Here is a 26,528-nt window from a genome sequence, read left to right as displayed (position 1 = left end):
CACCAAATAAATCCAACTTAGTAAGTCATAAAGAATATTTGGGTACATTTTCAAGTTTGCCTTTGAAATAAATCATAATCATAATGCATACTTCCTGATTTTTTGTGTCGCTAAAAAGTAATCTCAGGCACGTAGTTTCATCTCCAAAAGAAAACCTGCTCGGCATATCAATTATTTATAATTATTGTTAATTTTCAAAGCAAGCAACCAACCAAACAAACTGGAATAAAACGCGGGGATGGAAAAAAACAAGGGAAACCACAAAGAGAACCTCAATTAAAATTCAAATTAGAGCGCTTGGAAAATTCGCTCTGCCGGGTGGCAAAAGTGCGAAAACTTAAAACCACAGGAAGGTGCACCATTCACCATTCACCGTTCTCCACCTCATCCGCATTTTCATGCGCTGGAAAACTAACTGCCTAAAATGAAATATGAACCCAGGCCGCCGAATGCTGATGAGGGCGGAAAATGGTAAGGAAAATGGTGAGGAAAATGGCGACGGAAACGGGAAAAGCCAACTGCCTCAGCCATGGACTACTAATAAGAAATTTGTGAACTTTGCAAATTTGCCATCATTAATTCTGGGCGGGGGTGTGGGCGTGCCGCTTGGTAAATTGTCGAACAGGAACATTTTTCATTCGTCGTCGTCCTTCGTCATTGTGTAATAATTGTCAAGCAATTTAAATCGAAGCTCCGAGCGTAATAAATTGTCATATGGCAGGAGGCCATGGAGGAGGATACGCCCCCCTTCGATGGGGGCTTTCGCAAAAGTCCTGACTTCGGCGATGAAAAAATAAGGTAATGAGGAAACGGAAATTGTTGCCGGAAGTTGGCTGCCAAGGCAAAGGGCGGAAGCTCATTTTGCAATATTCACAGACGACTGATTTCGATTTCTAGCGACGGCTTTTTCTGGGCTTACACCATGAATTGTAAATTGATTGAGTACCCAAGCGAAAATCTTCCAATTTTGCTTTGTCCCTGCCAGGCTCGCACTCTCTTATTTATCATTAATAATAGTGGCCTGTGGCTCTGGGCATGAATTCGTGAAGGAAAACCAGCTTAAAGAAGTTATTTTTGCTTCTTCGGAAGGATTATTTAAAAGGAACTGGATTCCCATGAAAATGCTGCAAGGATATATATATATATATATATATATAATATTCTGGCTGTCTCTGGAAGATAAATATTATGAGCATTCTCAATAATAAACATAATATATCATCATAAGTCACAAACAATTAATTGTAGATTATGGTCAATTAACAAAGTATCATTTGAAAAATAATTTTTAACCTCAGTGCAAATTAAGAACATAGAACTTTTCTCCCCATATATTTTTTTAGATCTTAAAACAAAATATTCAATAATGCACAACTGATAAATTTAATTTTTAAAATAATTTCATACTTAAGTACACAAAGGAAAATACAACATTTTATTTCAATAAATATTCTCCCGAGAAATAAAAATATAAGTTTTTTTGTAATATTTTAATGATAATTATAATCTAATTAAAAACAAGAAAGTTTCTTATTTTTCTAGCTGATCCTTGGCCCTAATGGAAGTGCAAATAATTTGAGGGTTCGCAGCACTTACCACTTGAGAATATTTTAATGAAAATATAAATCCAACAGAATTTACCATTTCCATTTCCTGGTCTGTCTCGGCTTTCCACGACTCTGACATCGGATTCGGATGAGGAGTCGGATTCGCAGCCCTTTTGGTGCTCAAGGTTTAGGCCATGTCCTGTGACAGGAGCCGCCAAATGCCAAATGCCGAGTGCCGAGTGCCTCGTGCTGAGCCGTTTGTCTGCCAAGGCAACAAAATGGTTGCGCGAAATGCGCTCGTAAATGCTTCCATGTTGCCAAGTTCTTGTTTGTGAAGAGCTGTTCAAATAAGCACCGGAGCAGCAAAAACAACAGCAGCTTCAGGTCATGGGGTCCAAAAAGGTAGGATGTTTGGGGCGAACAGGACCTCCTTCCTGCCGTTAGTTTCATTGTTGACATTGCACAGGCAACGGCAACGGCAACCGAAACGGCAGCTTGGCAAAAGTGAGTGGAGCTGGAGCTGGAGCTGTTAAAAAAAGGGCAACAAAAAGCAATTAACTTGGCTTACATCTTTGTTGAAAGTTGAAACGGAGGGCGCGATTTATGCCGCCGGCACAGCGGGAGCAGCTGCATTTCCAGGTGAGTTAAAGTGTCCACTCGTCCTTCGTCCTTCAGCCTTCATCCTTCGTCCTTGGCTGAGCAAACGAAACAAAACTGAAGCGTGAATCTCGCACAATGATAAAAGTTAATGGCTTGGCGCACTTCAGGTTTTAGATCTTGCTTTGATTCCCCGTAAAATTGCCAAGGGGGCAAAAGAAGATTGCTGGGCGCCGAGTTAAATAATTGAATATGCATAAGGGTGCGAAAGAGGGAAAATTCTAACATACGTAAGAAATTGAAGCTAATTTTTAAGCTACCTTTCGTTGCAAAATGCTTATTTTGTAAGTGATGGTACCCAAACTTGACCAAAATTCTAAAAAATAAAAGTGGAACCTAATTTCAAAAGCCATCTTCTTTTATCATAAATTATTTCGTAATTTGAAAAATTTAGATTTGAAATTTCGCAAGTCTGTGCTGGAAACATGTAACTATACGAAAAAATAAAGGTATTTTTGGAGCGAACACAAATTTTTCTCTTCAAATTCAAATGGTAAATCATTTTGTGCATACTCAACCTTGATCATAATGGATCCCTTTTCAGTTGTAGCACTTACCACAATATCCGACATCAGCTTACTCAAAATGATTCCCTCTTTACGCTAGGTTACATTCCCAGGGAAACAACTATTATCTGCTTTCTTTCTTTATTTTCAATGTTTTGATTTCTCATTTTCAATGGCATTCTACCAACCTCTGGGGTATTTATTTTCATTACTGATTTCCACTGCCGGCTTAAATTGCATTTGCTGACGATTTATTCTCTTTTGATTTATGCAGTTGCATTAACATCGACGTATTTGATTTCGATTTATATTTATATTTTCATTTGCATTTTCATTTCCATCTGATTTGATTTGTATTTTAACTTGCCGTTTTTTCTACCAATTAATCTTATCTCTGTTTTAGACTAATTATGCTCGTTTACATCGCTTAACTCGATAGAAGCTTAATATTAATTAATTCCCAATGCTCACGCAGCACGGGATTATCGTTTTGACTTGTTTTTGCTATTTAAAAATGTTTAAATAGAACTACAAAAAAGCTCATGCGTGTTTTTGTTCGATTTGTTTTTAAGTGTTGGACATCCAGCTTGAAGCTGAATTCGTGTCTGTTGTTTGTTTTTTGTTAAGCATAGGCGCAGAAAAATTTGCTACACACAGAGAGCAAGAATCTGACACTAACAAACATTTATACAATTTTGGGGGAGACGACATCGATTTGCGTGTGTGTAAGTGGATAGGGTTTTTCGATTTATCAGTGATTTCTAAAAAATAATTCCAATTTTTTAGTGTTTTTAGTGTTTTTCTTCTAATTAAAATGGACACAAATATTTGCACAGACATAATTGCTCAATAAATATTTATGTATATTCATATTTTTCTTGTTTATTTGGTTGTTTTTGTTGTTGTTGTTGTTGATTCTGGCAGGTACCTGATACTTAAATATCAATTAGTTTTAGGAGTAAGGTGGCAGGGAGATCTGTCTGAAGCAAATAAGAGATTCGAGAGGTTGTCGGCCTTATTCGCTTGCGTGTAAAAGCGCCTAAAAGCGAGCTATGCGAACTACAGCAAAAATGTTATTGTATATGTATTCGCAATACAGTTATATAAATACACCGATATATACGAAAAAATGTTCAGCCTACACACAAATATATATATATATATATATATATAGATTTATTTTCTAGCTTGTAAATATTGATTTTTAAACTATCACTTAGACTACATTGAGTTTTGACTTAGCTTTGGTTTTCTTTACGTTTTGGTTTCATTGTTTTTTAACACTTAGGGTTTTTGGCAATTGGAGCTCTGGCCTTGCCAATTTGACACTTGGCAATTTGTGGCGCCGAAAGTCTCCAATTATTGGACGAATTGTTGATATACGTTGCGTATCATGCTCAAAGTGAGTGAATGAGAGGGACAGAGCCGTAGCATGTGTGGGTCAGTGGGTGAGTTGGTTAAAGAGAGATAGATAGATTTGGGGGCTTAGTTTCTTAGATTAGCGTAGAATTGGCAAACTTCGTTTATGGGCTTGGCTCAATGGCTGGTGACACTAATCAGCAGTACTTTTAATTTATTACAGAACTAGACCACAAAGATCAATTGAAAATAATTTTATTTGCCGTGCGGTGTGGCCAAGCCACAAAGAAAAATACTTCAGGCGCAGTGTGACCATGCAACCTGCAGAAAATGAAATTGTTTTGTTCAAATTCAAGTAATGTTTGTTGTTCCTAAGCAGCTCGTTAAATAATTGAGTTTGATGTTCAGTTGTTATTAAACTGCTGTTTAGTGCCAATGGCCATCGCTCGAAGCTGTTGACTTGTTTGCCTGCGTTCAGTTGAGCTTATATTTTAAAGCTTAAAGGCAATAGGTTTCGCAAACATGGCCGTTAAAGTACATATTTGTATGTAGTAGAAAAGAGTACCAGCACACTCACACACTCACACACACACACAGACCCCCGAACACACCATTACTCGAATACGCACACAGGCTCGTAAATATACTATAGCAGCTTATAGTGGAGCACTCACAATCACATGCTTCGACAAGCACAAGTTTCAATTTGTTGCACTTTTTTGAAGCATTAAGTAGCTGCCCAAGCTGAAGTGTGCGAGTGTGTGGGGTGGTGCCTGTGTGTGTTTGTGTGTGAGCTGGCAAAGCGATTAAGTTTCGTTTAGCATTTAACAGTTACTAGTACTTTGTTTTTTCGGTTTGTTTCCTTTTTTCATAATACACAACACTGAAAGCACACGTTAAGTTTTTGTTTTTGTTTTGGTTTCCTAGTTTTCGTATTTTTTTCGGTTTTCTCTTGCACATTTAGTTAAAATTACAATTTACGCACTAAACATGCAGGAAATTTCGTTTAAATAGAGCAAATGCTGTACGCCCTTAAAGATTCTTTGTGTCATTAGTTTACTAAGCTTTAAGATCTAGTGGCTATCGGTTTCTGAGGCCTCCGAAATTTATTTTTACATTGTCTATAGATTTTTCCAAAGTTTCTTTTGATTTTAGTTCAAGATTGCACAACAAAGATTTGGCTCTACTTAAATGCTAACAACTTAAATGGTATCTATAAGATATGTAGCTGTTTTCACCTTCAAACATTTTGATACAACAACAAACAATAGAAAAGTAGTAATCTAAGTACTCAAAAAATTAAGTTTCATATGATTTTTGAAGCTTTAAAATTTAATTTAAAATTTAAATAAACAAATGTAATTTTTTTTGGAAAAGCAGTTTAATATAATTGGCTTGCTGTAAATAAGCAAATATTTCGCTAGTTAAATTTCCTCAAACTCTCTGAAAATGAAAACAGCTAGATTCGTTTTTATATAATTTCATTTTGCTTCCAATTCGGAACAAAAGATCGGATCACAATTACAAAAGTGGGTGTGTCTCAGGGGCCTTAGGAGTTGCCCAAATTGGACGGCGACGGTGGCCACTGGCGCTTGATGACCGCAAAGTGAGTCATCTGGAAGGTGTTTGTCACCTGGCAGCGGCGCTCCACGAATCCGGTGAGGCAGTAGCCCATGTTGTAGTCCTCCATCGAGATGTTGGACGTCAGATACAGCTTGAACTCGTCGTTCCACGCGGGCTGTGACTTGTCACAGCCCATTGCCCCCGTCCGGATTGCGGCTGCCCCCGCATTTGCAGTGGCAGGAGTTGCAGGTGTGGGCGTGGCAGCCACCGATCTGGAGCCCGGTGCCCCGCCCCCCGCCGGCGATGAGGCCCCACCGCCCGTGGACGTTGTCCGGCGAAAGTGTCCGGCAATCAGGAGGGAGCCCTGCTGCTCCAGCGGCAACATCCGTGCTTTTGTCGCACGCCGCTGGGTTCCGGAGCACTCCACGATGCGGCAGCGATTGGGCTGCCAAAAGCAGGGCGTGATGGTCCAGTAACTGGACGATGCCGTCCTCGCCCAGCCCTCCTCGGGGTACAGCAATATCTGAAAGGTGGCACAAAAGATGAAACGAGAGGTGAGTGCACTGGCCAAAAAACAGGGTCCTATTTTAAAAAATAAAGTTATTTGGGGTGCAGTGTGACCTAGCCGCAAAGAGAAACATTTCAGGCGTAGTGTGACCATGCAACCTGCAGAACAAGGTCCTGGGTTAAACTTTTCATAGGACTTTTTGGCTTTGGTATAATTAAGTTACAAACTATAATACATTTAGTTTAACGTTTCGTTAAGTTTTATTGACAACAGAGCGAGTACAAGCTAGTTCTGATAGTTAAATTCCTAATAATTCGTATTTATTATCTTCTAAAACTGGGATTCCTTAGTAACAATCCAAAATCCAAATTGAATTCGTAGTCTTTGCAGTTATTTTTTTTAATAGAGCCAGCAAAATATTTTAACCAAGCCACCCAATTTTAAATAATTTGAACTTATTTTCTTTCTGAGATAGGGATTTAAGATAAACAATGTTTATTAAGAGTCCTTAACGTGTTTAAATTAAAAACAACTGATCGCAAGTTAAACAAAATGTATATGCATTAAAAAGTTTAAATTTGATTATTATTTTTTTTTGTTGTCACAATGTTGGCCATTTCAAAGAAGACTTTCTCCATTTTAAACTACATTTTTTCTCCGTGTGAACCTTTCAGGCCATCGAAGCCAATTGCAAATTGGTTTTCTGTGTCGCACTTTAATTGAAAATCGTAATTAAAATCGTGCAGATTGTTTAGCCAGGATTTGGAACCCTATTCGTTTTGCATCGCAATGCACCTTAATCATGTCCAGTGCGAGTGTTTATCATTAAGTGGGCAATTATTGTTAAACACACTCACGCTTAATTTGGTCAAATTAAATTGGCATAAAATTAACATGAAATTGCTTTTGACACTTTTATAGCTGCATATTTTTCAGCGCAGGAGAACCTGGCAACAGGCGACCTTAAAATGTGAAGAGTACATTTTCTGATTGCAGTAATTCACTTGTATCTTATGCACTTGTTGTTTTTTTTAACAATCTCTCCTGTTTATTTTATTGCTTTCGCTTTATGGTTTTTATTTTTCATTTCCATATCGAACTGACATTTTTGCCAGAGGCACTGCAACCGCATTTGGCCAACAGTAGCCAACAGTACCAGTCCTCCGTTTGGCATCAGTTTCATTTACCGATTATATATGTGGTCTTTGCGGTCAATGCACGCGGCTCTTATATAATTAATACATTTCGCAGTCGCTAAATGCCAGACATTTCAAATATTAGCGCGCAACGAGGCGTATGCTTAATAAGCGGCCAGCAAACAAGATGGATAGAAGCATAGAGAGAGCGAGACCGAGATGGAGAAGCTAATCAAACATTGAACTTGGCTTAAAGGCTACTGCAGAGCCAAGGGAAAATCACGCTGGCAAATTCCAAAGAAAACTTCAACAAAATTGAAAGGGGGCGAATAAAAAATCCGAAGCCAAAGTGGGTGAAATGAGGTGGCGAAGGAGTAAAGGCCAGCGGCCAATGGCCGCCACAGGACCCATGGAATATAACCGGGAACCAGAAGCTGATGCTTTTGAAATTGAAGTGGCTGCAGCTGCAGCCACAAGGAAACTCGCCCCAGGGGTTCCCCAGTTTTTACCAGTTTTTACCAGTTTTCGCCTCGCCTTTGTTCCCCACTTTGACTTTAAAATATAAATTCGCATATGCCTCCAGTCGAAACTCGGTCTGTGTTCTGCCAGGTAAATTGTTTAAAATTAATGCAACGCAAAGGCACTTAAAAATGCATCCATTTTCGTTTTATTTACGCTCAACTCTGGCTGACCGAAAACAATGAGAATGGTCGATGCGATCGGGTGTTTGAATGGAAGTGAAAAGCCCGGCCACGGCACATTAAGCTGGAAATGGAAATCCCCCTTAACATTAATGAGTATTGAACGGTTTTCGCAAGGCTATGGCTGTGTGAAAGAGCTACCGGTAAATACCTGATGGTCATGAGCGTGTATTTAACTTATAAATGGGTGAAAACGGTTTGAAAATGAATTACAAAGATAATAATTATTTCGAGGGGGCTTTAAGCTCTGCTCTTCAACACTCTGAATGTAGTCCTACTTATTCAGATATTCTAATTTCCACCTATAATTTATGATTTCCTAAAATCGGTACTTTATTTTCCGCTGTTTTGTCTAATGAACAGCATATTTTTCACGCTAATGCGGGTAATTGTATATCGAAAATCATATTTTCCATGGGAAAACCTGCCTGACTGCCTAGATGACACATCAATCCGCATCCAAAAAACTGTCCTTTTGTTGAATCCAGAGCACGTCCTGCATATTTGTCGACTTGCCCGCTTGAATTGCCCGCTCGTGTTTGGAAATTATAAAAGCAAGCCGAAATTTTACGGAACGACCTCCTAATAAGCTGCCAAAATACGCTTAGCGACGACAGGTAGAGATACTGATGGGTTGCATTGGCTCCACGCCATTTTCGACCCCGATTGCCATTGCATTATTCAAAGACGGCAAAAGCGCGCGCGCTGCGAAATTGAAAATGCAACGGCAGCCACCGATGCACGCAACAAATCGCTTGCCACTATCAAGGGTCATAAAATCCTTCACTGCCATCCGCGCCCCTTTCTCCACTGCCACGCCCCTTTTCCCAGCCAAGCACACATATTGGCTGTGGGGTTTTTGCAGCAGGGACTATCTCGTGATGGTGGTTGCCAGAAATCACCGGTGGCCAAATATTCACTGTGATTGGGAGTGTGACATTTATTTTCAATCTTTCAAAATATTTGTGCAACATATATTGGTTTGGTAAGCTTGACAGAGTTCATTGTTAAATCATTAAAAATTATTTAATGCACTATATTATCATTTTAGAAATACATTATTTGAATCATTTTCTAATCCCTTATCGGTTATTATATTAAAAACAAATTCGAAGAAATAAAGAAATTCAACCTCGATTTCAGGAGTAAACAAATGGTGAGATCTAGTAAAAATGATAAAACTTTATAAAGATTTTTAATGGCTTATTTACAACCTTACAAATTAAAGAATGGGTATGTCTTTTGAATTAAAAGCTTTTAAAAGTAGAAATGTGGTTCTATATTAAATCAAAATTTTGAAATCTAAATCAGTCAGTTTCTAGCTCGTTAATACTAAGTATAAATAGCCAAACATGTTAAGTTTTAATATTATAATTATTTTATTTATTTTCCTAATTTATATCTAGATAGCTCTATTTCGAAGTAACTGTTTTTCGCAAACTAACACCCACATCTGGTCACGCACACACTCACGGGGCGAAAGGGAGAGAGCAGACACGTACACGCTGGGAAATCACTTCCGCTTTTGAGCTGCAACGTTGGCAATTTCGCAGAGGAACGGAGATAAATGGGATGCGGAGGAGTGGGTGGGCAGTGGGCGGCAGTGGGTGGTGGGCGGTGGGTGCTGGGTGCTGGTGGGCAAATACCAAACCAAAGGGGGCATCAGGTGGCGAATGCCGAGTGGCAAAATCGAAAACGTGGCCAAGACTGGGTCGTCGATTCGCCAAGAACTGCTCCTCGAGGCGTCCATAATCGATTTCTGCGTTCGAGACTGCGAATTGAACTGCCTTGGCAGCTTCCGTGGAATTGTTTGTTGACTTTGGGTTTTTTATTGCGTGCCATTTTATTGCCACCGCAAGTCCAAGTCCAAGTCCAAGTCGACATCGACATCGAAGTCGACCCTATTCAAACGTGGCTTCTCAGCTCCGGTTCGGTAAATAAAATGGTAAATGGTAAATGGCAAATGGCAATACCCGAACGCGCTGGGGGCAACCTCCATTGTCGGCAATCGGCAACTTTGTCTATTAATTTGCTTAATGAGTTCAGTGACAAATATTGAACTGCTGCAACTTAACAAATAGCTGCCAAGTTTCCTGGGACTCTCGGTACGCTTGAAACCCTTGGAACCCCGAGGAACCCATCCCCAATCCCCGATCCCCGAGCACAGAAACTTTTCTCATTTGGCTCGCCCGCTCGCTTGGCTCGACATTAATTAATTAAGTGCTGCCGCAGACATTTCAACACTTTTACCAGTCAGTCAGTCAGTCAGCCAGTCAGCCAGTCAGCCAGTCAGCCAGTGGGTTCGTCCGTCCCTTCGGCTGTCTGTCATCGACTCAGGCATTACTTAGGCAAATGGTCTCTGGATTCGTAAAGGGTACATACATACTATATATATATATCTCTGGGCACTCCAACTTAATTACCCGCCCTCATAAGCATACTGCAGATGTGGAGGAGAAAGAAGCTGGGAAATCGTGTGCCTCCAAATCCAGCATAAGCTCGAAAATCAAAGCTTCAACACGATTGTCTAAGCACTTGAGGCGCCCTCAACCCCCCAACCCCTCAACCCACCATCTTAGATCTTAGTCATCCTGGACCACCCACTCATCCATCCATGCACGCAACTCCACTCAAAGGAGCTCTTCAAGATTTTTATGAACACTTCTGACGATAAAGGGTGGAGCAAATTTTCCGCTGACGCGGATGAAAGAAGGCTTTCCGAGAGATTACAGGTATTCAGCAGTTTGTGGCTCATTTTGGCAGATTAAAAAGTGACAATTTTGGTCGGACATGTTTTTAATTTGGTAATTGTGTTTTCCGGTAGAGAAGTTACAAGGCAAAACACTTTTGAATTGTATCCATTCTTTAAATAAATAAACATTTGCAAAAGTCACCCAAATGTACAGTAAATATAAAATATTTGTTATCCTTTCACTAAAAGGCATAGTGTAAAATATTTTTGGTAAATTCAATTTCATTTCATTTTCTAATTTATTTAAATAATAATAATTTCTTAAATGTTTTCAGATACTATTTTATATTTTGTTTAAAATATTGTAAATTGATTTTTGAACTAAATAAAAAATATTTTTGGTAAAGCTTTCCCTCGTCTCACTTTCTAACTTTTTTAAATTATAATAATTCATAAATGATTTGGATACCATATAATATTTTATTTAAAAACTTGTAAATATATCATTCACTTATGTATAGAGTTTGTATAGGAAAAAGCTTCTCATCGAGGTATTAATAATCTATTAAATCTATTTTTATCTAATGGTTACCCAGATTTGATCGGAGAAACTTAAGTTTGAACAGTTTGCTATTGGCAACAAAGACTTATTTAATTAGAACTTTTTAAATTCCCACTTCAAATGTATACAAAAGGAGTCACGTAAATATTTACTGAGGCCCGCCAGGTGGGTCATACATATATATATATATAATACCTACATTAGAGATTTTCTCATCCTTCCCTTTAAGCAGAGGCTTTTGTTTCTTCCGTCGAGGAGTACGCTTTGAGAAAACTTCCCCTCGAGTTCTTTATGCCATTCCTACGTGGACGGAAAGGAATGCCATTGAGTTTGGGCCAAATTGAAGTTTTCCTTCGATTCATTTCTTTGCCTTCCGAGAGCGTAAATGAGTTTTTGGCTGATTGTAAAACTTATCTGTTGGCTGTACGGCTTTGGCAGCAGCAACGGCTTTGTTTTCAATTGCCAGTGCCAATTGTATCAGTTATTTTCTGTTTGTATTTCATTATTCGCGGCCTTTTGTCCTTTTTGGTCTGGCCATGCCATTCAAGAGCAATCCCTGGCTGCGGATGGGCTGGTAAAACTTTTAATAACTTGCTCATTAGCACAGAAAATGAGGCCGGCGTTGCGGCAGGCAGACAAAATAATTTACACGCCAACATCCGTTGCAATTAAACTGCAAAGGGAGAACTTAAATTTCCGGGTTAGGAATCGCCGCTGGCCTGAGTGTCTTGGCCCTAATCTTGGCCCCCATCTTGGCCAAGTTTATGGCTGCCTGGCTGCTGCTGGGTAAATGTAGATGTCAACGGATGGGCCCACAGCGAAACTTTTCCCGCCAGTGCTCTTATTTTCTGAATTTAATGAGTTGTATTACGAGCAACTTTAAGAGGAGAGGCTGATGCTGATGCTGAAGCTGAAGCTGTAGCAGCCGCAACTTGGTGTAAACTTATATATGACAAAGTTCCTGCGCGCGAGTCCTTGCGGCGTCGCAAGTAATGCACAAATTAAAGTTCTTTGCCAAACTACACGAGGCAGTGGCTGCTAAAAGTTTCGTTTCCTCGACGCTAGTTGACATGTTGAGTCGCACAAGGATATGCGTAGCTACAAATTTGATATGTTAGACAAGTCCCGGCTACACGCGCAGCTCGAGGGGCATGGAAATGGGCGATGGCAAGTGGCAAATGGCAAATGGGGAAATGGGAAGTGGGAAATGGGAAATGGGAATCCACTCGCAATCCTCCAGTCTGCACAGTCTGCACCATGGGCGATAAATGCCGGCAAAGTTTGTGGAAGGAAGCGGTGGAGGAAACATTGGCATTAATGCAAGCGGAAATATAGATATTGCTTTTAGTTCAACCATGTAAAGTCAGTCGTTTATTAGGAGATTACTGCGGAAGAAATATGTTTGCATTTTGTAAAATTATTTGAAGAGACGCAAAAACAGTTCTAAATTGAAAAAAATTATTTTACCAAATGTTTTTTAAGTTTATGGTAGGCTCTAGAATTACATATTTTGAATTTTTGAAACTCTTTCTGTGATGAAATTGAAAAATTATAATTTAACTTACTTTAAAAGTAAAATCATTATTTAATTCCTGATCCTTACCGATTAAAATTGTACTATTTATTAGTGCTTTAAACTTTCTTACTAAAATATCCTTAATAGTTCCTAAACAATTATTTACAACTATCTAGAATATTCTTAACTATAATAATACCATTTAACTTACTTTGAGAGTAAAATCATTATTCAGGACCTTACTCTTACCGATTAAAATTGTATTATTGTTATTTTATAACTTTATAACGTTATAACCTAAGCTTTTATTTAAAACTCTCCAGAATATTCTAAAAAATAACGATTTATTATTAGTGAATAATAGTTATATTTTATTGAAGCACTTTTCAGCTAGTTATTTCTAATTATTTTACCAAATAAATAATTCAATAAATTTTCATCTTTCAGCTTTCCTCAGCGAAAACATCTTTGATTGTTAGAAAGCAAAAACTTCTTCATCAAAATCCATTCTTAATCCCCACTCAACTGAAAACCCATTAAATTTAATTTTCATAAATTTTACAGCATTTTGTCATTACAAAAGTTGCTGAATCTCCAGGCAGCCAGATTTCACTTCAGTTTGCAGCCAAGCACACACTGTCAGCTCTTCTTGGATGGGGTTTGCCGGTGTAAAAGATTAAGCACATTTATGTGACAAGTGCGACATCAGCAGAGACAACGAGGAGCTCGAGGAGCACAAGGAGCAGGAGATGGAGTGGAGATGGAGATGGGGATTCCACTCCTGAGGAGGACTAGGAACGACAGCCAACGCATGTGCCACAATTTTAAAGTTGAGCGCTAATGAAATTTGAGCTGCTGCTTTCGCAGCTGCCAGGCAATTGGAGCCTGGCAAAGTTATGCAAGTGCAGGGACCAAAAATGGCATCGAATCCAAGTGACAAGACGTGTTCTGGGCCTGATACTGGGGCTTACAAGTTGCCACAAGTTTGCCGGAGTTTAGCACGCGTAATGCGAGTCAGAGGTGGCAGCTTAAAGTCCTGAAATTGTGCGAATTCAACGCAGATGTTTGTGCCAGGGGATTGTCTCATTAGGGGGGGCAAAGGTCCCGGTCACGCTTCAATTCACAGACTGGGCTCAAAACTTTGCCTCTGTGCCGAAGTCAGCGAACAGAATAGCTCATCAATAACCCATTTGGGTGGTCGGGTCACGACCTAACCCACCGGGAATCGGAAGTCTGATATCCTTGTGAATACAAATACAAAACGGTGAGCCCGGTTTATTCACTTTGCCATTCATACGGGGGCACATAAATCAGGTCGAGGAAAGCTTATAAATCTCCCACATCTGCGCTTTTCATTGGCAATCAACGAATCAGCAAGGAAATGCTTCTTTCAGTTATTTTTAATGAGCGACAGCGCCTGTTGAGAATTTCCATATTCCATTCGCTTTCGCATTCGCATCATCTTAAAGCGGGCGGGAAATGTTCACGAAATTTCGGAAAATTCCAGCCGGGGCATGCAACATGTTGAGCGTGTAATGTATGGCTATGTCTAACAGACGAAATGAAATGAAAATTTAATAAAATAAAAGTATACGACTTGAGCCTGCTGCCGCTGCTGCTGCTGCGTTGCGAGATGAGGAAGAAAGCTCCTTGGGGCTAAAGACGTTTGCTTTAAATGAAGATGTATGCCAGCCGGGCGTATGAGTAATATGCGCAAATATGCGCATAAAATAAAGCAACTTGTAGCAATTTCCCCTGCCCTTCGCCCATTCCCTGCTCGGTTCCCTTTGGGCCGATGACGATGCCGTTGCCGTTGCCGTTGCCACTTCGTCGTCTTTGGCTGGCTTCTTGTGTTTAATTTAGGCAGCCATAAACGTAATGCGGAGCCTCAAGTACTCGGATCCGTAGAGTCCCAGGCAAACCGAATTTATATAGCGGCTCATAAAAACTGGGTAACCTTAGCCGCCGCTCCACTGCTTCCCCTTGCCTTTTGTGTGTTTCATTTCCTGAGCATGGCTGACATAAAATAGAATTTTATTCGAGGCTGCTTTAAAGACCAAGATATTGTCTTTCGAGCTGCCGGCATTAACCCATTAAACGGCTAGAATTTGCGTTTTGGGCAGGGGCAAAAGTATATATAAAGGTATATAGTGGAATTTGAACTTAAAATTGATGTGCTCTTTTTATGTGAAAAGTAAATAAATACAGAATTTAATATCATATTTAATGTCTACATTATGGTCGTTTCTCTAACGACTCAATTTCATTGGTGGAATATAAAGTTAAATTTGTGTAATGTTAAGCTAGCTTTTTTTTGGTTAAGTAAATTACTCAATCATACCTATGACAGCTATATATTGTAGTTATTTAATTTTATAATAATAAGTAATTCTGTACTATTAAACTATTTCTATTTATTTTGCATTATTTTTATATTAAAAAAATGTTGGAAAACAGCAAAGCTATAATATTCCTTCATTTATTTTTTTGATTGTTGCTATGGGAACTATATTTTATTATCGAAAAGAGTCCTTCATTGCGTTGCAAACTTTTGTATGAAACGAAGTAAATACGACTGATGCCTTTCGAATTCAAAGACATATTTTCTTGGAATTTTGCTTAACCAAATTGTTTCGCAGAAGAGTTGAATAGAAAAGGTTTCTGGCAACGCGTAGAAAGTGCCAGCAATTTCCAATCACAAACTTGAAAGCCCCTATCGTTGTGTTTGCCACCAGCCTAAATGCTCGTTCCCATTGTATGCGACCCAGTTGTCCCATTGTGCGATGCGATGCGATGCGATGTGATGTGAGTGCTCGACATCAAAGCCAGGCCTCGTCCTGTGGGCCTGCCACTGGATATCCCAGTGTCCTGGTGTCCTTGGCTGGCATTCGCATTCTGTTTGGCTGCCAGCACGTTAGCATATCACCGATGCCATGCCATCCATCAAATATCGCGCGTCCTACGCGAGCCATTCGCGTGCTTTGAAGGACTTCGGATGGGGTGTATTCACAAGTCCTGATGGTTCTACAGGTCCTGATGGCTCTGCAAGTGACTCCGCCTGTCTGCCATCAAAATTCGCAAAAGCAGCCTGCTCCTGGCAGCCCTTAACTTGGGGCTGTAGAAGGCATTTTAAAGCCGATACTCTCTGGAGGGCATGAAATTTTAACTTATTTCGTTGTCTACTTCATTGAATTAGCCCGCACACACACTCGAGCGGAGATAATAAATTGAATTAAACTGATGCGCAGGAAAATTGTATGGAACTTTCTTGACGTCGGCCCTTGCCAAAGGAGAATTTGATTTAATTTTTGGCTCAAATGTCTTTTTAATTCTCCTCTTGTAGGTGGTCCAATATGGCTGATATGGTCTGTTGGCCAGAGCCAAAATATTGTTGACAGCACATGTGGCACATGAAATTGCTTTTTTTTCGGGGCTAATCAAGCGGCAGCTGTGTGCCAAGTGGGGAAATGTGGCAAACAATGCCGCCAGGAGATAAAACTCATTCAAATTCCTTTAAATTCACTTGAAAAGGACCTGAATTCAGCTTTTAATTCCGCACTTAACTTAGGGTAAAGCATACTTTTCAGGGCCAGCAGACAGATGGGCTAAATGGATGCAACAATAATTAACTGCATCAGGCCGCCAGGCAGCAGCTGAGTCGCAGGAGAAAAACACAGAGAGATAGAGGGCCAAAAGTGGAGAAGGTCGAGTGACCTCTTAACCCCCCATTGCCCCCTCTAGCCGGCAGCTTAACTTGGCATTAACGCAATTTGTCACAGCAGAGCAGACACCAGAGAGCCGGCAGCTTAGCCAGCTTCCAAAACTTTGCCCCTCGAAATAAAAAGGAAACATTTTGGTTTATACAAGTATATATCCAAAAATAAGTAGGTGTCTGCAGAGGAGCCTGTGTTTTTTACTTTTTATTTCCATTTCTATTTTGTAACATTGAGCTGACAGGTGAAATGAAATTGCGTGGGCTGCAGTTACACATTCCTTCGCAGCATTTTCTACTTCAACTTTGGCTTATCCCCCCTCCTGACCACTTTGAATACGGCATGGGGATGAAAAAATTCCAGAAAAAAACATTGACAGCCAAAAGTATATATACCTACGAATTTGCCAGTACCATTTCCACTTGTAGTTGGTAGCTACAACTGCAAAATGACAGCACTCTGTGGTTTAAACAAGAAATACCAGGCAGGTAAGCTGCCCCAGGAAGCTTAACAATAATGGCTAAGATGTAAGATGGCAGCAGAGCAGAAGAAATTTCACCAGATTTAAGTGCTTAAATACTTTGGGATCGATGAAAGATTTTAATTTGGCTTTATGATATTGCAGTTTCGCAATTTTGATGGCCCTTAGCTATGGTTTTTTATCAATAAGCATAGCTGGTATATATACTTTAAGATGTTTAGCAAAAAGTTAGCAAGTCAGTTTAAAGTTTAAAGTCGGTTGAGGGGCCATAAATCTTGGCAGTCGCCGCAATTAGAAAACCTGCCACTCAGTTGCTCATTGATAGCTTTAAGCTGCCAGTGGCACTTGCCACTAGCCACTAGCCAGCCACCTACCATCTACCACTTGCCACAAAACCAGTCAGCAAAATCGCGCATACGGCCCGTGGCCAGCTGCATCAGCTTGAATAGTAGCAAATCGCCTTAGCAGCTTGGGGGAAAACCCTAATAAACCAGCAAGAAACTGCACAGTTAAGCCTTCTGCGGCTGCTGCTGCTGCTGCCACGCCCACTTTCCCTCCATGGGAGTAGGCGTTGCTTTCAACTTTGACCAGAGCGATTTAAATCTTTGCCGGGTAGCATATAAATTTAAGAGTGCCCCCGCTTACTTATCTAAGTCTATGACTTTGGGTTAGGCTTTCGGGATTCGGTATTCCGGTATTCGACGATGACTCAGAGCTGGAGTCAGAGGTTTTGGGATCTGATGAGGAGGAATGTTCTTTTTTATGCCCGCCATTTTGCTGCTGTCTCTTCTGCCGCTTCTTGCTACAAATCATGATAATAAATTCCAATTTTATTTAGTCAGTGAGGCGGCAAAGCACCCTTGTCATCGTCATCGCCAAAAAGAAAAAAAGAGCCAAATAAAGGCAAGCGAACCGCTTCATCTGCTTGGCACAACAAAAAAAAAAAATAAAAGGGTCTGTGTTTCAACTACTTGGATTAACGGTTCAGTTTTATGACTTTTTATTTTATACACATCCCGCATTCAACTTTCCAGCTTCTGGTGTTTCCCGTTTCCCGTTTGCCCGCCAGCTAAATAAATACACTGGCAAATTGACTTGGCCTGCTTGACTTTTGGGCAGACATAATCAGGCCTGATTATAATGAATAGTTGGGGCTGGCCAAATCAGCAAACAGAAAAGCCAGAGGCGACACTCGGTCGGCCAGCTCATCAGTCAGTCCAGCCAGTGCAGTTTGGAGTGGACCGCAACACCCCTCGTTATCCCATCGGGGTGGCCCTGAATCGTTCGTTCTGCATCCTGCCTTCTGCATTCTGCATCCTGCATCCTGCTCAAAAACTGAGAGCTGCGAGATGGTGCAGCATCAGCATCAGCATCAGCGCCAGCCAAAACACATTAGCCAGCCGTGTGCTAAAAATGTCGCACAGCCAGAGTCGGCCCAACGCACAAATCCTGCGAAAGGAGTGTTTCACAAATTCACGACCCAATTTAAAAGGGATAGCCAAAACTAGTGAGTATCATACTAAAATCTCTAATCTCGCTTTTGTAACTTTTAATAGAGAAATTACTTATATATAACTTGCTTACTTTTACATATTTATAATCTTTTATCACTTCTCGCAGTAAATAACACAAATCAGAAATTGAAAGAAATTTCACTTTCTATGATATGATATAATATTTAAGCGCTATTCTTATATTGTCAGTCGAAGCACAGTTTAATTGGCATTGCCTATTACTTTTAAGTGTTTACCGAAATCTCTTTTAAGAATGTTTCACTTTTATTTGTATAAATACAATTTTTTAACCCAAAAAAAAAAAAACAAAACTTGTTATAGATATTTTAAAAGTGACCCTCGTTGGTAGTGAGTGACCAGGCGGAGAGTCCTTTTTTTCAGCTGGAGTTGAGCTGGCAGGACATGTGGCAGTTGGCAGTTTGCTGCGCTTTCCCCGCCCCCCAAAACCCCTCCTCCCTCCGCCTCCCGCCTCCCTCCATCCTGATTTTGGCTGTGGCTCTTCATTGCCTGTTGGCAATTACAACGTTGCAATGTTGATGGCAGTTTTCTTCCTTTTTTATGCATATGTATGCAGACACACACACTCACACACACTCATACTGCCAGGACATAACGATGCTCACAGACAGGCAGCAGCTTACAAGGACATGAAAGGGGAGGGGGTAAGGAGGTGGTAGCAATGGGTGGAAAATGGGCTGAAAAGTGGGCGGGGACAGTGGCTAGTCACTTCCGCCTTGCTTGAAGAGGTCGTTCATTTTTTCATAATACTCTTTCTGCTCTTTGAGTCCATCGCTCCCTGATTGCACTGGCCTTTGTGCATGTGAAACTAATTATGCAGCACAAAGAAGGAGGGGATTACAAATAAATGTGAAGATTAAAGGATGGTATATATCATTTAATTACCATATTAGCTTAATACTGATCCTCATTGATTTAATATTTATTCGCCTATGCCCAGGTATTCCCTGACTTTCGAGACACCTTCCCCCAACGCGCTCTGCTGTTAATGTAAATATATATCTTACAGCATTATCGCATTCGCTTTAGAGGGTAAACTCCACTCCACAGATTTCACTTGCAACATTATCCGCAAAAGTGTATATACATATATAGAACATTCATCTGAGGGTTGATTTCCGTTTTTTTTTGGGTGGTTGCAACCGAATACAATTTATACTGTCCGCTCTCACACCCCCACGATGGTAAACAGTTTTTGTTTTACCTAACCTATTGCTTCATTATAAAATCGATGGCGGGGGCGAAGTGTAAACTACCCTTTTGAGGGCGTAACTAGGGGGTAATCAGATTGTTCATCAAAGGTGCTTTGGTCTTCTGGTCCTGCTGCTCAAAGCGGTTGATATTGAATCAAGCGGGCAAAGCATTTCGAATTGAATTTTACGGGAGCGAGAATGTCTCCATCGTTCCTCTGGACTCGTTGTCAACGGATTGGTGTTAATGTCCTTTGGCATTGTTGCACTGCCAGGACGAGCAAAAGGACGAGGCGCAGGACGACCAGGACGACCAGGGCCACAAGTCGACTGTGTGCAAAATAGACTGAAATTGATGATGTCACTTGATAGGGCGAATGGGTTTTTCATTTTTCACTTCTCGCTCTCGCATGCACCCGTAACCCCAGCCCAATCTTGGAGGTCCTGCAGATCCTTCGTGTTCGTGTTGTTTAACAAATTCATCCTGTTGCTTGCGCTTCAGTGCGTGATGCCCAGCAGATTGCAGTGTGTGTGTGTGTGTGCTTGTGTGAAATGTGCACTTGATTCACACACACTCGTGCAGAGGACGAAATTTGGGAAACAAAAAGTGCAGCATTTAAAAGGGATAAATCTCTGATATACAATTATATTGAATCAGATTTGCTGGACTCAGATAAAACCATAATACTTAAGTTAACCATCATGACATCCAAAATTAGTACTTACTTTGTGACACCACAATATTGAGGAAAAAGTATCAAAATAAGTTCGTTGAGACCAAATGTCTTTTATAAAATGAAGTTTATCAATTAAAACTGATAACATAAGTTGACTTTTATTTGTTGTTGCTGTTCTTTTTATAAGTATGTACATTATATAAAAATAAAATGTAATGTAAATGTAATTTAATTTTTTTAATGATAACTGATGTATAAATATTTTATCAATTTTCTTTGAGATGAAACGTTTTTTTGCCAGTGTTGTGGCATAATTGAACATCTCTTTTTTCTGGGTTTTTGGAATAGAAGAAACACACAGCCATTGTTGTGCATCGACCTGTTTGATTGGCTTTTCTTTTGCACGTTTTTAATTAGTGGGAATTTGGAGAGATCCGCAGCCACATGCTGTGGAACGGAATGGAATGTTGTCCTTTGGCGCATTAAACAAACGAAATATTTCATAAGCGCATTGCGCTCTGGCCACAATGCCAAATGATTTATATGCAAAGTGGCATAAGCACACTCGCATAACTGTGTGTGTGTCGTGTGTGTGTGTTGGCCCCGTTTTGCCAACCCACTCCCTTTTTCTCTATGTTACCTAGGCCAAAACCAAACAAACCGGTAGCAATCGAGCGAGCTTCACTCCACAGCTTTGGCTACAAATTTTCCAAAATTTATAACAAAAGGCCCACACACACAGACACACACACATAATTGGGTGTAAAGGACGAGGGGAGGGGTGGGGAGGGGGGGTTGGGGTAAAGAAAGGACCCCGGGGTATTGGCTACCTTACGGTTGAGTGGCTCGTGGCTCACGGCTCATGGCTCATGGCACTTTGGCGCCAGCGCTTCGACTTTGGGGTCCTTGCCTCGCTATGGATGACAATGTAACCAGGAGACTGTAAAATTTATGCACTTTTAGGATTGTTTGCAATGTGCTCGAAAGGTGTTTTACAATACAACAAAAGAGCGTTTCTGGGCCGGTGTCTCAAGACATTGCAGCTGCACTGGGTCAAACTGGAAATTAATTATCTAGTTATTTGTATCTCAAAGGACTTAGAATAAATGGGGCATATAATGATCCCATACATGGTTGACTTTATCTACTAGTGGTTCGTGCTATATTGCTACTCAGAATAACATATATGCACCCAGAGAAAAACGAGGTAGTAAAATCAAACATTTAAATGTTATTTATAAACATATTTAATTGGTTTATTCAATAAAGAAATTCTAGATTTCAATAGTTTTTCAAAACACCTTTGCGGTTAAATTGTTATCGAAAATATTTATTTTTTTGGGTGTAACCTTAAAAGTGCCCTATAAATGCATGTTCAGTACCATTTTTACTATCTTTTTCTTGTGGAATCCACTTGTTAAGTCATAGACATTTAAACTTAGACCACTGCCAAATCAAATCTAGAATAAGCTTTGATTATTCAACTTCAAGTCGATTGCAGCCACTGAATGCAAGAGATTTGCGAGCTAGGATTTGAGGCGCATCTCACAGAATCACAATTTTTTTATTTTATTGAGCAAAAAAACCTATTGAAATTCCCCGTCCCGCCACTCACCTTGTTGGAATTACCATTGAATTTCAATAGCTTCTTGCAGGACTTGCCGCGACTCTCGAAGTAGATTTCCTGCGGCGTGCGTCGGCGTCGTTGGCCGGAAATGGCAGCAGCAGCTGCTGTTGTTGTTGCGGCTCCTTTGCGCTGCAGTTGCAACTGGGAAAGGGGATCACCGGTGCCTGCCACCGATTGGGTGGCCTTATGGCGGCTCACACAGAAAAGGCGGCTCAAGATGCCGCAACAGCCGCCGGAAGTTGGCTCACTTCCTGCCAATGTCGTGGCGTGACGTGCTAGGACGGCCTGCTCGTTGTTGTTGGAGCAACGGGCGGAAATGGTCATTAGGTTGCCATGGCGGCCGGTCGGGCGATTAACGTCCATTTCCATGTTGGCTAGCAGCGGAATCGTTGCCTACTTGGCGGCGTCGTTTTCCTTTGTTGATTTTTCTCAATTTCCGGAGTTTGTTTACAATTTTTGATTGCGGTTTCCCTGGCCGCAGGCTCAATTGTCCTTTGTCCTTTTCCTTTTTTTTTTGTCAATGTCTCTGTTTTGTTGTTGTTTACTGGTGGCTAAAGTCTCACCGACACAACTTGGCGCCCTTACACAGACACACACACACACAAACTCACACACTCACAGACACACACAAGCGCGCACACAAAACTCGTAGCACTCACACCAAAAAAGGAGAAATGTGAAAATTTCAAAGGACTTTCCAGCGCGACGAAGTTCACAGGACAAAGTCAGCGAGCCAACTGATAAAAGCCATGGCTTCTGCTTTCGCAAATGTGCGCTCTGCAGGGTTGTCAGCTTTTCGGCAGAGAGCAGGACAGGGATACGGGGGCGAAAGAGACGGGTAGAGCCGAGCGAAAGAGAGAGTGCGCAGACCGAGTCCATCGCACATGAATCACCTTGTGTGCATGAATGAAGCAAAGTTATTACGGTCTTCCCCCGGTTTTTCATTTCATTTTATTTCCTTTTTTTTTTTTTTTTTTTTTGTTCTTTTTTTGCTCCATAGTTCCGTAGTTCTTGCTGTTTACGTTTCCCAGGGTCAAAGTTGTACAGCCTCTCGTTTTGTGTTTGTAATTGTTTGCGTGGCTGCCGAGTGACGCCTCACGTTAGGCTGCGAATTTTTCGGTTCTCGACGGGGGAACACTCGAGTGCTAATGGGTACCGGAATTGGGTTTCATTGGGCTTATGAAAAACAATTAAATATGATAATTATCTTCATTACCAGGGTTTAAGAAACTATTTCTGAGCGCTGTTTGAGTTATCACTTTTATTTTCAATGATTATTTCTAACAAAATCTCATTAAAACCTAGTTTAAAATAAATTAACCTTTTCTTGTGAAATGCAATTTGTTTTGTTAATTGTGTTTTTCAAAAGCGACATAAATTCAGTTTTCAACACTAATAAAAAGTGATTAGTTGCGAGGGGTATAAAAAGTGGCAAAGAATAATATAATAATCAATTCATTGAACCTTGCTTTATGATATTGTCTGTCAGAGTAGGTTAAAAAAAGATATAATAAAAAACATTTTGCAATTGCTCTAAGTAAGTTTAATTTATTAAACTAAATCAATTAAATCAATTCATTAAAATTCAGTATTTCTATGAAAAGTTTTTTTTACTTGATAAGGAAATAAAATTAATAAATTTTTAAATTATACTTAAGTAATTAAAATATATTAATTACTTTGTATATATGTAATTAATGTTTTACTATTTAAGGGTTATATTTGTTGAAATATATTAATTACTTTTTATTTATGAAAATAATAATAAACTATTTTCTAAAAATAAACGAAATGGTTTGATCAGATATTTCCCCCAAATCCTTAACCAAAAGCCCATATTATGAGTATCAAAAAGTTGAAAGAGCGGTGGGGAAAACAATTTAATTTCGGCCAGCAAGGATATGGAAAGAAGAGGCAGCGCCTGTCCTCGTGTCCGTGTGTGTGTGTGTTTGGTAGTGTCTATGACTATGAGTGCTTTCTGCTCTAGACGTAATTTCAATGTTTCAACGTAATCTTTGATTTGATTATGCTGTTGAGCTGGCCTCCCAAGGGGCGGTTCGTGAGTGTTTGCCAGTGTTTGTTCGTTTGTTTGTCTGTTTGTTTGTTTGTTCGTTTGTTTGTTCGTTTGTTTGTGTCTGAACCACTTCCGGGCAAAGCTATAAACGGATTATAAAGTAATTTAATGCTTTTTGTTGCCCAGGATGCGGGGCCGCCTCGTATGCGGATGTGCCCATTTATATATATTTTGGGTGAGAACGAACGCATTTGGACAATAAAAACTTTTAATGTCTGTTGTTTGTCTCTCAATTTATTTGGCAGGCGTCACGCATACGCCCAGTTGGCTGTGGCCAAGACGAGCGCTCCTTTAATGAGTTGGCGGCGGTTTTAGTTTAGCAGTGGTCTGTAATTAATGTCGGCCCCGTCATTTGTGTGCCCGGTATGTGCTTGGGCTGATCATTTTGGCAACATGTTTATCTGGCCCAATGCCCATATATTAATGTCCGCACACCCGGACACACGCATTCCCTTAGATTGTCACATTAATTATGTACGTTAAGCTGTCAACGTGGCCAATATTTTTGTATCCACAATGTCCACATATCCTCTGAATATCCTGTGACTCCTTGCCCGTGCGTTTGTGTGCGTGCGTGTGTGCCTACGGCAATTCCTTTGCCATTTTTCTTGCTTTCATCTCGGGCGATAAGAGCGTCTTAGTTTATCTTTATGCTCGGGCTTTGCCGGCGTCTTGTTTCTGCTTACATCTTGCTGTTTGCCAAATAAATACGTTTGATAATGCGACACGACCATCATATTGATGAGGCTTCCGCTTGCTTAGCGTTAAATGGAACGAAGTGCCAAACACAAGTTCAACAAGCAAATAGATTACAAGGGCAGATACGTGTTTGTATGTACATCTGTAGATGTCTAAATGCAGGTGGATTAAGGCAGTGTTCATAACCGAGATTGAGATATTTAAAGCCTTAAAGCATTTGAAAAGCATTTAATTCGAAAGAATTCGGAAAAAGGGTTTTTAGAAATCGACGAGGCCCAAATAATATAAAATAACGGAAAATCTATCAAAATAGTTATATATCTTAACGCAATTATAATTTACAGATCAATAAATTACCAAACAAAACCTATTTTTAATACAGATTTATAAGTAACTAAACCAATTAAAACATTTAAATGTCTTATGAGAATTATACTTGGGATAGCATACTTTTTGGAGCGAGTCTCCATTATTTATTTACGATATCGTTCTGTACAGGCAATACTTATTTAGTTTTAAAACACCTGAAATATGAGTTCATTAAATTTTTCCCATTTTGACCGTTGTCAAATAAAATATTCGTCTGGAATAAAAACCAACAAAAAATACCACATCCAATTATATAATATTTCCCATGCATGTTTCCACACATAATTTAATAAATATTCCTCTTCAAATTGTTCCAAATAAAAAAGGACCTCAAAAGGCCGTTATGGCAGCCCCCAAAATTCCTCTTTACATTCGGTCTCAATTACGCACCAATTTCTGTCCCTCTGAGTGTGTTTGTGTGTGTTTGAGTGTGTGCCGAATGCTGTTAGCAATGAAAACTCTGCAACTGTGGCCGAAAATGAAAAGTTCCATTGCATTTGGCAAACTAAAAGAAAAGTAAAAAATAAATGTACTCATATAGAACAGTTGCCTAATTGCAAAAATGCTGCCGGCCAAACACAGAACCAAAAAAACTTTTTTTGGCCAAATGGAATGGAATGGGTTGCTGGTAGCTGCTAGCTACCGAAAAATTCACCCAAAAAATTGAAACTACGCTAAAAGCTTAAACAAAACCTCAATAAAGCCGTGGGGCGGGACGAGGAAAACACTGGCAACTATTGAGGCGGCAAATGGCAAACGGAAAAGTTTGCGACGCATGCGCAAATGGACAAGGAATCCAGGACTTCGGGACTTCAGAACATTTGGATGGCAGGATGGAGACGATGAGAGTGATGCAAGTGCAGCGACAACGACAACTAGAACGACAACGGCATGTAAATGACGCTTTTATGCTGCAATCACGTTTCTTCTGCTCCCTTTTTTGTACCGCTTTTATGGTTTTTTGTTTCATATGCAGTGAAATTTTATGATTATTGCCAAAACGAAAAAAAAGTTGTGCCGCAAACTTTTGCAGGCGTGTGAAAGAGGATGTGCTGGGAAATGGGCCACAGATACCCTATACGCTTCAGTTTAAATGTCATGCTCCGATGCCTTCATCAGCCACGCCCACCTGCTGCCACCGCCCCTTCGCAGCGCGTATCGCACCGCACTTTGCAAAGTAGATGAAAATGAAAATGACGACATCGCCACGTCCGGAGTGCATGAAATTTATGCAAATGCACGGAATTTGTATGAAAATTGTTTTATTCTTTCGCGTCATTCCCAACCACACACCCAAACACACATACAACCAAACACACACGCAGTCATAAAGCACGCTTGTCCCGTTGTCTTGTGCTTAAGCCAGAAATTACTCATACCACATGTTGTCCGCCGTCGCCGGTGTCCCCATGGATCCTC

General features: G+C 40.2%; 1 protein-coding gene across 1 annotated transcript; it reads right to left on the bottom strand.

Moving 5' to 3' along the window:
- Positions 1-2,834: 2,834 nt before the first annotated feature.
- LOC128253824 (uncharacterized) lies at positions 2,835-22,694 on the bottom strand. The gene is made up of 2 exons (XM_052982509.1): positions 21,956-22,694; positions 2,835-6,155 (listed from the first exon to the last, which is right to left on the bottom strand). Exons 1-2 carry the CDS (start codon positions 22,334-22,336, stop codon positions 5,619-5,621), a joined length of 918 nt encoding a protein of 305 aa, XP_052838469.1. The 5' UTR covers positions 22,337-22,694; the 3' UTR covers positions 2,835-5,618.
- Positions 22,695-26,528: the final 3,834 nt, after the last annotated feature.

Source organism: Drosophila gunungcola (genome assembly GCF_025200985.1).
Source record: "Drosophila gunungcola strain Sukarami chromosome 2R unlocalized genomic scaffold, Dgunungcola_SK_2 000004F, whole genome shotgun sequence".
Lineage (NCBI taxonomy): Eukaryota > Metazoa > Arthropoda > Insecta > Diptera > Drosophilidae > Drosophila > Drosophila gunungcola.
Note: the sequence above shows the minus strand (reverse complement) of the source record. Positions and strands in the feature narration are given on the sequence as shown.

Bases quoted from the DNA above. Each gene is read 5' to 3' on its own strand.
- LOC128253824 (XM_052982509.1), bottom strand. From the start codon at position 22,336: ATGGAAATGGACGTTAATCGCCCGACCGGCCGCCATGGCAACCTAATG. The intron at 6,156-21,955 runs GTGAGTGGCGGG...GCCACCTTTCAG, and splicing joins TCAATGGTAATTCCAACAAG to ATATTGCTGTACCCCGAGGA.